Raw genomic sequence first — 12696 nt, forward strand, 5'->3', positions numbered from 1 at the left:
GGCTCCAGGGAAAACGCACTCTCCCGTGCAGGCCTGGGAGGACTGTAACGGGTAACATAACCTCCTCCCATCCATCCAACTCCCGCCTGCTCATTCCAGTTACCCTTTCCTGGGACAACCACGAGCTTCCCCTTCAAGCCTTGGTAGACTCTGGAGCCGCAGGTAACTTCATGGATGGTGTCTGGGCGAAGGAGAATGGCGTTCCCTCTGAACCTCTAAGTGACCCCATAAGGGTTACTACGTTGGATGGAAGCCCTTTGGGATCTGGACTTGTCACTCGTGTCACTACCCCCTTGCGACTTTCAGTTTCCCAACACCAGGAAGTGATGAACTTTCATCTGACCTCGTGTTCCGAGTTCCCTCTCGTCCTTGGATACCCCTGGCTTCACAGCCATAACCCTCACATCGACTGGTCTGTGGGCACTATCAAGCAGTGGGGTCCTACGTGCCAAGCCACTTGTATCTTCCCAAGTTCCCCGAGTTCCCCTCCCGAGTCTCTAGAATCCATCGACCTGTCCCGAGTTCCCGAGTGTTACCATGACCTCAAACCGGTATTTAGCAAACAGAGGGCCACCAAACTACCACCCCATAGACCTTACGATTGCCCCATCGACCTGTTTCCGGGCACCTGCCCCCCCAGGGGTCGGATCTTTTCCCTATCTCCTCCCGAACGAGCTGCTATGGATACCTACATCAAGGATGCTCTGGCAGCAGGCCTCATGCGTCCATCCACCTCGCCGGCGGGAGCAGGGTTTTTCTTTGTGGCCAAAAAAGACGGGGGATTACGTCCTTGCATCGACTACCGGGGACTTAATGCCATAACCGTCCGTAACCGCTACCCGCTACCCCTTATGGCCACAGCCTTTGAGCTGCTCCAGGAAGCAGTTGTCTTCACTAAGCTTGACCTGCGGAACGCATACCATCTTGTGCGGATCAAACCCGGTGACGAGTGGAAGACCGCTTTCAACACGCCTACTGGTCACTACGAATACTCGGTGATGCCCTTCGGCCTGACCAACGCTCCAGCTGTGTTCCAAGCGCTCATAAACGATGTGCTTAGGGATATGCTTAACATCTTCGTGTTTGTTTACTTGGATGACATCCTCATCTTTTCGAGCTCCCTTCAAGAACACACTAAGCATGTCAGACAAGTACTCAAACGCCTCCTTGACAGCCATTTGTACGTTAAGCCGGAAAAATGTGAATTCCATTCCTCCCGAGTACAATTCCTGGGATTTGTAGTGGAACCCGGTCGAGTCCAGATGGACCCCAAGAAGGTAGGGGCGGTAGTGGATTGGCCCACCCCCAAGTCCGTTAAGGAAGTTCAGCGTTTCCTGGGCTTCACCAACTTTTACCGCAAGTTCATCAAGAACTTCAGCTCGGTGGCAGCCCCTCTCTCAGCTGTAACCAAGGGTGGCAACACAAGGTTTCTGTGGGGAAGAGAAGCTGAGACGGCCTTCCAAGGACTCAAGCAGCGCATCCTCTCTGCTCCCATTCTGACACTACCAACGGCGGATGAACCTTTTGTGGTGGAGGTAGACGCATCAGAGGTTGGGGTTGGAGCTGTCCTGTCTCAGAGGGGTGAAGACAAGAAGCTTCATCCTTGCGCCTTCTTCTCTCACCGGCTTACCCCGGCCGAGAGGAATTACGATGTGGGGGATCGTGAACTCCTAGCGGTTAAGATGGCATTGAAGGAATGGAGACACTGGCTCGAGGGGGCTTCTCAACCGTTTCAAGTGCTTACGGACCACAAAAATCTGGAGTATATCCAGCAGGCGAAGCGGTTGAACTCCAGACAAGCTCGATGGTCTCTTTTCTTCAGCCGATTTCAGTTTATCCTCACCTATAGACCCGGGTCGAAGAATCTCAAACCGGACGCCTTGTCACGAATCTACTCTCCTGCCATTCGAGAAGATACTGACATGACTGTCCTTCCGGCCGCTAAGATCGTGGCTCCGATCTCGTGGCAAGTGGAGGATACCGTGAAACAAGCCCAAGCCATCGAACCGGGCCCTGGAGGAGGTCCTGCCAATCGGTTGTTTGTTCCCAAGGCAGCAAGGTCCCAAGTCCTTCTGTGGGCGCACTCCTCTCGCCTCACCTGTCACCCGGGCGTAGGTCGCACCTTGGAGTTCATCCAGCGTAAGTTCTGGTGGCCCACCATAAAAGAAGACGTTGCCACTTTCGTCAAGGCCTGTTCCGTGTGCTGCCAGGGCAAATCTTCTCACCTCCGCCCTCAAGGACTCCTTCACCCTCTATCTATTCCCCACCGACCCTGGTCCCATATCTCATTGGACTTTATTACTGGCCTTCCTCCGTCCCATGGTAATACAACTATCCTAGTCATCATCGACAGGTTTTCTAAGGCGGCCAGGTTCGTTCCCTTGACTAAGTTACCTTCTGCCAAGGAAACGGCTGAGTTGGTGATTAACCATGTGTTCCGAGTCTTCGGCATTCCGCAAGATATGGTTTCTGACAGAGGTCCCCAGTTCGCCTCAAGGTTTTGGAAGGCCTTCTGCCAACTCATAGGGGCCACTGGCAGTCTATCTTCAGGGTACCATCCGGAGTCCAATGGCCAAACCGAGAGGATGAATCAAGAGCTGGAAACCACCCTCAGATGTATGGTCTCCAACAACCCGTCCACATGGTCGTCCTTCATGGTTTGGGCCGAGTACGCGCACAACACCTTGTGCTCCTCCTCCACTGGTATGTCCCCGCACGAGTGTCAGTTTGGCTATGCTCCTCCATTGTTCCCGGACCAGGAGGCAGAAGTCAGTGTGCCTTCAGCCTCGAGGTTCATCAGACGCTGTCGGCTTACGTGGAAGAAGGCCCGTCTTAATCTTCTGCGTTCCTCACAGAGGTACCAACAACAAGCCAACAGACGTCGCCGTCCCGGGCCTACCCTGCGCCTCGGCCAGAGAGTATGGCTCTCAACCAAGAATTTACCGCTACGGGTGGAGTCTCGCAAACTGTCCCAGAAATTCATCGGTCCCTTTAAGGTTGCCAGAAAAGTGAACCCCGTTACTTTTCGCCTGCACTTACCCAGATCCCTTAAAATTAATCCCACGTTTCACATTTCTTTATTAAAACCTGTTGTTTTTTCTCCCCTTATCCCGGCAGGCAGACCTCCCCCTCCGCCCCGTATCATCGGAGGCCAGTCGGCTTATACCGTCCATCGGATACTGGATTCCCGCCGGGTGCAGCGGTCCTGGCAGTATCTGGTGGACTGGGAAGGCTACGGTCCCGAGGAGCGCTCCTGGGTTCCTGCCAAGGACATACTGGACCCTGACCTCATTCGTCAGTTCAGGGTCCTCCACCCTGAGAAGGCTGGTAGGAACGTCAGGAGCCGTTCCTAGGGGGGGGATTCTGTCAGGTTTTGGCCAGGACTGTTCAGGTTTTGTTCACTAGGTTTTTGCTCTGATATGCACTATCAACTGTGTGATTTTCCAAATCATGTCCAATCAATTGAATTGACCACAGGTGGACTCCAATCAAGTTGTCAAGTTGTAAAAACATGGGTGATCAATGGAAACAAGATGCACCTGAGCTCAATTTTCAGTCTCATATCAAAGGATCTGAATACTTATGTAAATAAGGTATTTCTGTTGTTTAGATGTAGTAAATGTGCAAACATTTCTAAAAACGTGTTTTCGCTTTGTCATTATGGGGTATTGTGTGTAGATTGATGAGGATTTTTATTTATTTAATCCTTTTATGGATTGAAAATGTGGAAAAAGTGAAGGGGTCTGAATTCTTTCCGAATGCACTCTATTTTCTATTGCGAAAGGCGAGCAGCATAATATAAATGGATAAATAGAGACATTTATCTTTGGTAGTAAAACCATAAGCCCATTAACGTAGTATGTTTTTAATGCCTGAAGGGATTTTGTGGGCATCCTCCTGGGTTTATGTGCTGTCATTACTCCTTGGGAAGAAAACCTTAGAACACCACTGGATATCAAACACATTTCATACCCTCTTTCATCAAGGATATCACTGTATTTTCCTTCATCCATCCATCCATCCATCCATCCATCCATAATATGATTTTTACTGGACTGTGGCACTAAGTTACAGAAGCTCTTCAATAAATGCATAACATTCACTGAGTCTCATGCTTAATTCCCATTGGAAGTCCACTTCTACGAATGACTTTTACCCGACAGCCGACTCATTCAGGTTTTACAGTATTACCTTAACTGAGCGTTAAGCAGGGGGATAAATGGGTCATGTGGAACTGAATTACTGTACAGCTCAAATGAAGTAGAGAAGCATAGCCACTTCTTGAAGACACCAACTGGACATGTACATACAATAGATGAATGTGTGCTAGAGGATAGCAATAGCAGAATGATTACGTTTTATAGAAAGAGGGAACAGAAATGATCATCACCATTCCAACCTTTTAATGCACATTTACAGAGATGAATACAGAAGCTCCAATACTATTGAGACTTTAGAGCATTTAAACAGAATCATAATGAGAACTGTGGGTTAATTGTTATGACCTTACAAGGAAAACGGGGATTACTTTGTGGTTGTGTTACTTCAAGAGAAAGTATTAATCCGGCACTGTGGTGAAAGTTGGATGGAGGATCCTAATCCCGTTCACAGGGATTAAACAGCTGTGGTCATCCAGGGTTCTTCAGGAAATTAAACACATCACTCCTGGTATTGAGAAGGCAGCGTCCTTGAAAGGAAATCAGTTTTTCCTAATGGCCTTGTATTATATTATCGGATTTACAGCCCTAGTACTATGTTATACGATGTATTAACACATTCACAGCTCCTAGGTGGAATAAAATCTAAACATTGACGTAGTCATGAAATGATATCTTTTTATTATTCCTTTACAAAACCCAGAATGTGTTTAGCACCGTACTACAGATGTATTCCATTCCTGCCTGCTTGCCTTCTCAACGAGCTGTCACTAATTTCATTTAGTCCCACAATGCACTTCTTCTAAAAGTGATAATAATGCCAGGAATCCTATTCGGGGCAGTTGATTGGTTGTCACAGTGTCGCTGAACCCAGCTTGTCTGTCAAAACGTATAACTTCAACAGAGGTACAGTAATTAAATGACCCTTTCAGAAAACGACACGTCTTTGTATTGGATTCACAGTTTAATAGAACAAGTAAATGGTGTGCTCACAGGAATCTATTCACCTCAGTATGATACGTTTGGAGTTTTCCCTACAATTTTTTTGAGGCAACTAGTTACTTTGAACCTGAAAAAAAATGAATTATGACTTTAAAGATATTTATTTTGTGCTACTTTTAATATGATTTAATGGTAGCTAAAGTGCCAAGACTAGTTCAATAAGGATATATAGACTGAGATGTTATCTTTGGTCCTAGTAGACCACTATAACAAACTTAATGCCACTTCTACACCAGGAACATACTAATTATAACGGAGAGTTTCACAAATAACACAATTCCCCCTCCTCTCGGTCGGTCCTACAGGTAGAATGATTTAAAGCTTGTGTAGCTGTTGTACTTTCTCTGAATTCCTGAGTGGTTTTAAGGGAAAAACAGAAGGACTGCATCCCAAATGGCCCCCTAGTCTCTATATAGTGCATTTCTTTTGACCAGGGCCTATAAGATATCCCATAGGGCTCTGCTCCAAAGTAGTGCACTATATTGGGAATAGGGTGCCATTTAGGACACACACAAGTTCCTACTAGCTCTGAAAAATTACTTTACCCAAACTACACCACTCTATGGTAATTGGGTCAATGACCACAAAGACCATCTGGTTCTAATAGGCGAATCACCACCTGTTCAGAGTAATGAATTCCTATCATTCTTCATTCCCAAACACACTGGTTCTCTCTCTCTCTCTTTCTGTCAAACACACTGTCTCTTCTCTCTCTCTCTCTTTCTGTCAAACACACTGGTTCTTCTCTCTCTCTTTCTGTCAAACACACTGGTTCTTCACTCTCTCTCTCTGTCAAACACACTGGTTCTTCCCTCTCTCTTTCTGTCAAACACACTGGTTCTTCTCTCTCTCTTTCTGTCAAACACACTGGTTCTTCTCTCTCTCTCTTTCTGTCAAACACACTGGTTCTTCTCTCTCTCTTTCTGTCAAACACACTGGCTCTTCTCTCTCTCTCTCTGTCAAACACACTGGTTCTTCTCTCTCTCTTTCTGTCAAACACACTGGTTCTTCTCTCTCTCTTTCTGTCAAACACACTGGTTCTTCACTCTCTCTTTCTGTCAAACACACTGGTTCTTCTCTCTCTCTTTCTGTCAAACACACTGGTTCTTCTCTCTCTCTCTTTCTGTCAAACACACTGGTTCTTCTCTCTCTCTTTCTGTCAAACACACTGGTTCTTTTCTCTCTCTCTCTGTCAAACACACTGGTTCTTCTCTCTCTCTTTCTGTCAAACACACTGGTTCTTCACTCTCTCTTTCTGTCAAACACACTGGCTCTTCTCTCTCTCTCTCTTTCTGTCAAACACACTGGTTCTTCTCTCTCTCTCTCTCTGTCAAACACACTGGTTCTTCTCTCTCTCTTTCTGTCAAACACACTGGTTCTTCTCTCTCTCTTTCTGTCAAACACACTGGTTCTTCTCTCTCTCTTTCTGTCAAACACACTGGTTCTTCTCTCTCTCTTTCTGTCAAACACTGGTTCTTCTCTCTCTGTCTCTGTCAAACACACTGGTTCTTCTCTCTCTCTCTCTTTCTGTCAAACACACTGGTTCTTCTCTCTCTCTCTCTTTCTGTCAAACACACTGGTTCTTCTCTCTCTCTCTCTCTGTCAAACACACTGCTTCTTCTCTCTCTCTTTCTGTCAAACACACTGGTTCTTCTCTCTCTCTTTCTGTCAAACACACTGGCTCTTCTCTCTCTGTCTCTGTCAAACACACTGGTTCTTCTCTCTCTCTTTCTGTCAAACACACTGGTTCTTCTCTCTCTCTCTCTGTCAAACACACTGCTTCTTCTCTCTCTCTCTCTGTCAAACACACTGCTTCTTCTCTCTCTCTTTCTGTCAAACACACTGGGTCTTTTTCTCTCTCTCTTTCTGTCAAACACACTGGTTCTTCTCTCTCTCTCTCTCTGTCAAACACACTGGTTCTTCCCTCTCTCTTTCTGTCAAACACACTGGTTCTTCTCTCTCTCTTTCTGTCAAACACACTGGTTCTTCTCTCTCTCTTTCTGTCAAACACACTGGTTCTTCTCTCTCTCTTTCTGTCAAACACACTGGTTCTTTTTTCTCTCTTTCTGTCAAACACACTGGTTCTTCTCTCTCTCTCTTTCTGTCAAACACACTGGTTCTTCTTTCTCTCTTTCTGTCAAACAGACTGGTTCTTCTCCCTCTCTCTTTCTGTCAAACACACTGGTTCTTCTCTCTCTCTTTCTGTCAAACACACTGGTTCTTCTTTCTCTCTTTCTGTCAAACACACTGGTTCTTCTCTCTCTCTTTCTGTCAAACACACTGGTTCTTCTCTCTCTCTTTCTGTCAAACACACTGGTTCTTCTCTCTCTCTCTTTCTGTCAAACACACTGGTTCTTCTCTCTCTCTTTCTGTCAAACACACTGGTTCTTCTCTCTCTCTTTCTGTCAAACACACTGGTTCTTCACTCTCTCTTTCTGTCAAACACACTGGTTCTTCTCTCTCTCTCTCTGTCAAACAAACTGGTTCTTCTCTCTCTCTTTCTGTCAAACACACTGGTTCTTCTCTCTCTCTCTTTCTGTCAAACACACTGGTTCTTCTTTCTCTCTTTCTGTCAAACACACTGGTTCTTCTCCCTCTCTCTTCTGTCAAACACACTGGTTCTTCTCTCTCTCTCTTTCTGTCAAACACACTGGTTCTTCTCTCTCTCTTTCTGTCAAACACACTGGTTCTTCTCTCTCTCTCTTTCTGTCAAACACACTGGTTCTTCTCTCTCTCTTTCTGTCAAACACACTGGTTCTTCACTCTCTCTTTCTGTCAAACACACTGGTTCTTCTCTCTCTCTCTCTGTCAAACAAACTGGTTCTTCTCTCTCTCTTTCTGTCAAACACATTGGTTCTTCTCTCTCTCTCTCTGTCAAACACACTGGTTCTTCTCTCTCTCTTTTTTCAAACACACTGGTTCTTCTCTCTCTCTTTCTGTCAAACACTGGTTCTTCTCTCTCTCTCTCTGTCAAACACACTGGTTCTTCTCTCTCTCTCTCTTTCTGTCAAACACACTGGCTCTTCTCTCTCTCTTTCTGTCAAACACACTGGTTCTTCTCTCTCTCTCTGTCAAACACACTGGTTCTTCTCTCTCTCTTTCTGTCAATCACACTGGTTCTTCTCTCTCTCTCTCTGTCAAACACACTGCTTCTTCTCTCTCTCTTTCTGTCAAACACACTGGTTCTTCTCTCTCTCTTTCTGTCAAACACACTGGTTCTTCTCTCTCTCTCTCTTTCTGTCAAACACACTGGCTCTTCTCTCTCTCTTTCTGTCAAACACACTGGCTCTTCTCTCTCTCTTTCTGTCAAACACACTGGTTCTTCTCTCTCTCTATTTCTGTCAGTCCCTTCGGCCCTCAGCCCTCCATTTGTGCATTCACACGCGCATCCGCCATATACACAAGTGTCCCTATGCTGAGGGAGTGAAAATGATGAAGGGTGTATTAGACCCTCCGACAGCCACTTCAACGGCTTCAGATCGATGTGGAATCCCATAATGCACCACATTATTTTTGAATTCGCACAATTTCACGCAAAACAATGGAGAGGATTAATGGAGAGCCACCTGTACTTGTTTCTGTCTGATTTCAAGGCTTGAAACACGTAGCAAATGAAATGTTTAACTGATACTGACGGTTATGTATTGTAAAACGACAGGGGGAATCTGAATGCTCGTTCTATTACTTTAGTTTTAGTTGATTCATTCTACCATAAAAAAAAACCAATCACACCAAATGTGAAAATCCATACATAGACATTAGTAAATTCAGTCTGGGACATATTTCCATTGTTAAATCACGGAGGATAACACGCAATACAGTCTGGGACATATTTCCATTGTTAAATCACGGAGGATAACATGCAATACAGTCTGGGACTTATTTCCTTATTTCTGTCTCCGTCTGTGTCTGTCTCCATCTGTGTCTGTCTCCATCTCTGTCTGTCTCCATCTCTGTCTGTCTCCATCTCTGTCTGTCTCCATCTCTGTCTGTCTCCATCTCTGTCTGTCTCCATCTCTGTCTGTCTTTTCTCTGTCACTGTCTGTCTCTATCTCTGTCGTTTTTTTCTCTGTCTCCGTCTTTGTCTCTCTCCCTGAAATATGTGACTAAGGAAGCACAACAGCATTATCTCTGTTAGAATTGTAACTGAATTCTACAGGTACAATACCTGTGTACACATGCACAGTCATGATGGTTTTTATTGAGCCAGATAGATATTCAACATCTCCTTTACCTTGTCTCCTTGATCTCCTTTCTGTCCTGGAAGTCCTGCCAAGCCTGGTAGACCTTGATCACCCTAGAAAGAACAAGAACATTTAATTGATGTAATTTACCTGAACTAGCTTGCTAATGACTGTCCGTCCACACATTAAAAACTCCCCAAAGACATGAGAAATTCCCCAAGGTACCCCTCTGTCTGAAGTCGGCTTTCAGAACACTTCCATGGACATTAGTGGAACCACCTCTGGAGACGGCGGCCATGCCTCAAACGAAGCAACTACATATTTGTGCCAAATTACTGCTAATAAGCTATTATTTCCTGCCTTTGGTTGGCATCCAAGAAAACGCATTGGCATAAATGTGCTTTAATTGGTTATTTATTTTCTTGTTTAATACGTTTGGTGGCAGCAGTGGGATATTTGAATTTGGAATTCTGAATGCATGGTTCCATTAGAACAGAACAGAACACTCCAACCCATTAGGATTCTAATTGCTGTTTGGACAGATTGTAACTGAGGATTGCTCAACTCCGATCTCCTATATCGAAGTTGAGTTGAGTATTGATAAGTGGTCGCACGATTTGCTAGCAACAACATTGAGTTGCCATCAGTCGATACTTGAAATTCTGAAAACGCTTACCTGTACCTATTTTTGTCCTGTACAACAAGAGGTCCTTCTGAAGGGTGCTGAAATGAATACTTTTAATTTAAAAAATTATCGAAAACAACAACCAACTTCTACCTAGTTTGTGTTGCTCAACTCAGCACGAATGGACTTGTGACATTTTAATGTTAGACTACATAGTACGTCAAGGCCGCTACATCTTCCGTCAGGCAACACAAACGAGTAAAAAGTCGGGGGTTCCATTCAATAAAGGTTTTTATTAAAAGTGTGAAGGACAGTACAGGACAAACATAGGTACAGGTAAGTTTTCAGATTAACATTTTTTACAAGCATCGACTGATGTTGACTCAATGTTGTTGCTAGCAAACCGCGTGACCAGTTATCAATACTCAACTCCGCCTCGATATAAGAGAACGGATATAAGAGAACGGATATAAGAGAACGGATATAAGAGAACGGAAATAAGAGAACGGATATAAGAGAACGGATATAAGAGAACGGAAATAAGAGAACGGATATAAGAGAACGGATATAAGAGAACGGATATAAGAGAACGGATATAAGAGAACGGATATAAGAGAACGGATATAAGAGAACGGAAATAAGAGAACGGATATAAGAGAACGGAAATAAGAGAACGGAAATAAGAGAACGGATATAAGAGAACGGAAATAAGAGAACGGATATAAGAGAACGGATATAAGAGAACGGAGTTGAGCGTTCCTCAACTTGACTGATTGTACCACAGAATGAAATAGAAAACCAAGATGGCTGCCTTTATCAACACATTCTAGAGTTAATAAGGTTTATACCATAGATCACTCCAGTAATATGTATGGTTACGTCCGTAATGGCACCCTATTTCCTATTGGCCTTGGTCAAAAGTAGTGCACAAATACAGAGAATAGAGTGCTGTTTGGGACGCAGGATATTTCTATGGACTGTACATTTCCTGCTGAACATTGACATCTGCCACTGCTGGAATGCTGGACCCGCTGGACCTGGGCTGGCTGGACGGGCTGGGAGAGCATCTGGGGGAGCTGGCCTGCTCCAGCTGTATCCAAGGGATTGGGAGTCACCCCTCCAGCACCAGGGCCCTCCCTGCTAGGCTCACACTGTAGGATCAATACAAAGATATACAGTGGCTTGCAAAAGTATTCACCCCCTTGGGATTTTTACTATTTTGTTGCCTTACAACCTGGAATTACAATAGATTTTTTGGGGGGGTTGTATCATTTGATTTACGCAGCATGCCTACCACTTGGAAGATGCAGAATATTTTTTTGTGTGAAACAAACAAGAAATAAGAAAACTTGAGCGTGCATAAGTATTCACCCCCCCCAAAGTCAATACTTTGTAGAGCCACCTTTTGCAGCAATTACAGCTGCAAGTCTCTTGAGGTATGTCTCTATAAGCTTGGCACATCTAGCAACTGGGATTTTTGCCCATTCTTCAAGGCAAAACTGCTCCAGCACCTTCAAGTTGGATGGGTTCCACTGGTGTACAAAGTCATACCACAGATTCTCAATTGGATTGAGGTCTGGGCTTTGACAAGGCCATTCCAAGACATTTAAATGTTTCCCCTTAAATCACTCAAGTGTTGCTTTAGCAGTATGCTTAAGGTCATTGTCCTGCTGGAAGGTGAACCTCCGCCCCAGTCACAAATCTCTGGAAGACGGAAACAGGTTTCCCTCAATAATTTCCCTGTATTTAGCGCCATCCATCATTCCTTCATATCTGTCCAGTTTCCCAGGTACTGCCGATGAAAACATCCCCACAGCATGGGGATTGTATTCTCGGGATGATGAGATGTGTTGGGTTTGCTCCAGACATAGCGTTTTCCTTGATGGCCAAAAAGCTACATTTTAGTCTCGACTGACCAGAGTACCTTCTTCCATATGTTTGGGGAGTGTCCCACGTGCCTTTTGGCAAACACCAAACGTGCTTCCTTATTTTTTTCTTTAAGCAATGTCTTTTTTCTGGCCACTCTTCCGTAAAGCCCAGCTCTGTGGAATGTACGGCTTAAAGTGGTCCTATGGATAGATAATCCGATCTCCTTTGTGGAGCTTTGCAGCTCCTTCAGGGTTATCTTTGGTGTCTTTGTTGCCTCTCTGATTAATGCTCTCCTTGCCTGGTCTGGGAGTTTTGGTGGGTGTCCCTCTCTTGGCAGGTTGTTGTGGTGCCATATTCTTTCAATTTTTTTATAATGGATTTTTATAACCGAACCCTGATCTGTACTTCTCCACAACTTTGTCCCTGACCTGTTTGGAGCTCCCTGGTCTTCATGGTGCCGCTTGCTTGGTGGTGCATCTTGTTTAGTGGTGTTGCAGATTCTGGGGCCTTTCAGAACAGGTATATCAGTGTATATATACTGAGATCATGTGACAGATCATGTGGCACTTGCACACAGGTGGACTTAATTTATTACGTTAATTAGTTCTGAAGGTAACTGGTTGCACCAGCTCTTATTTAGGGGCTTCCAAAGCAAAGGGGGTGAATACATATGCACGCACCACTTTTCCATTACATTTTTTTTTTTGATTTCACTTCACCAATTTGGACTATTTTGTATATGTCCACTGCATACAAACTGTTAAGACACATTACGCTGCTATTTAAGGGCCAGTTTCCTAGAACCACATTAAGCCTAATCATTTCATGTTGTTTTCAATTATGTTTTCTAGTTCACTTG

General features: G+C 44.7%; 1 protein-coding gene across 7 annotated transcripts in view; it reads right to left on the reverse strand.

Moving 5' to 3' along the window:
- col19a1 (collagen type XIX alpha 1 chain) overlaps positions 1 to 12696 on the reverse strand; it is a 259676-nt gene that overhangs the window by 224451 nt on the left and 22529 nt on the right. For 6 of the 7 annotated variants that reach the window (XM_071394459.1, XM_071394458.1, XM_071394457.1 and 3 more), the window contains exons 8-9: positions 10952 to 11119; positions 9394 to 9456 (exon numbers count right to left, since the gene is read on the reverse strand). In XM_071394459.1, coding sequence (XP_071250560.1) covers positions 9394 to 9456; positions 10952 to 11119 — 231 coding nt within the window. The remainder of the gene's footprint in view (positions 1 to 9393; positions 9457 to 10951; positions 11120 to 12696) is intronic. The other variant, XM_071394460.1, reaches the window with a different exon arrangement.

This window comes from Salvelinus alpinus, chromosome 3 (genome assembly GCF_045679555.1).
Source record: "Salvelinus alpinus chromosome 3, SLU_Salpinus.1, whole genome shotgun sequence".
NCBI lineage: Eukaryota > Metazoa > Chordata > Actinopteri > Salmoniformes > Salmonidae > Salvelinus > Salvelinus alpinus.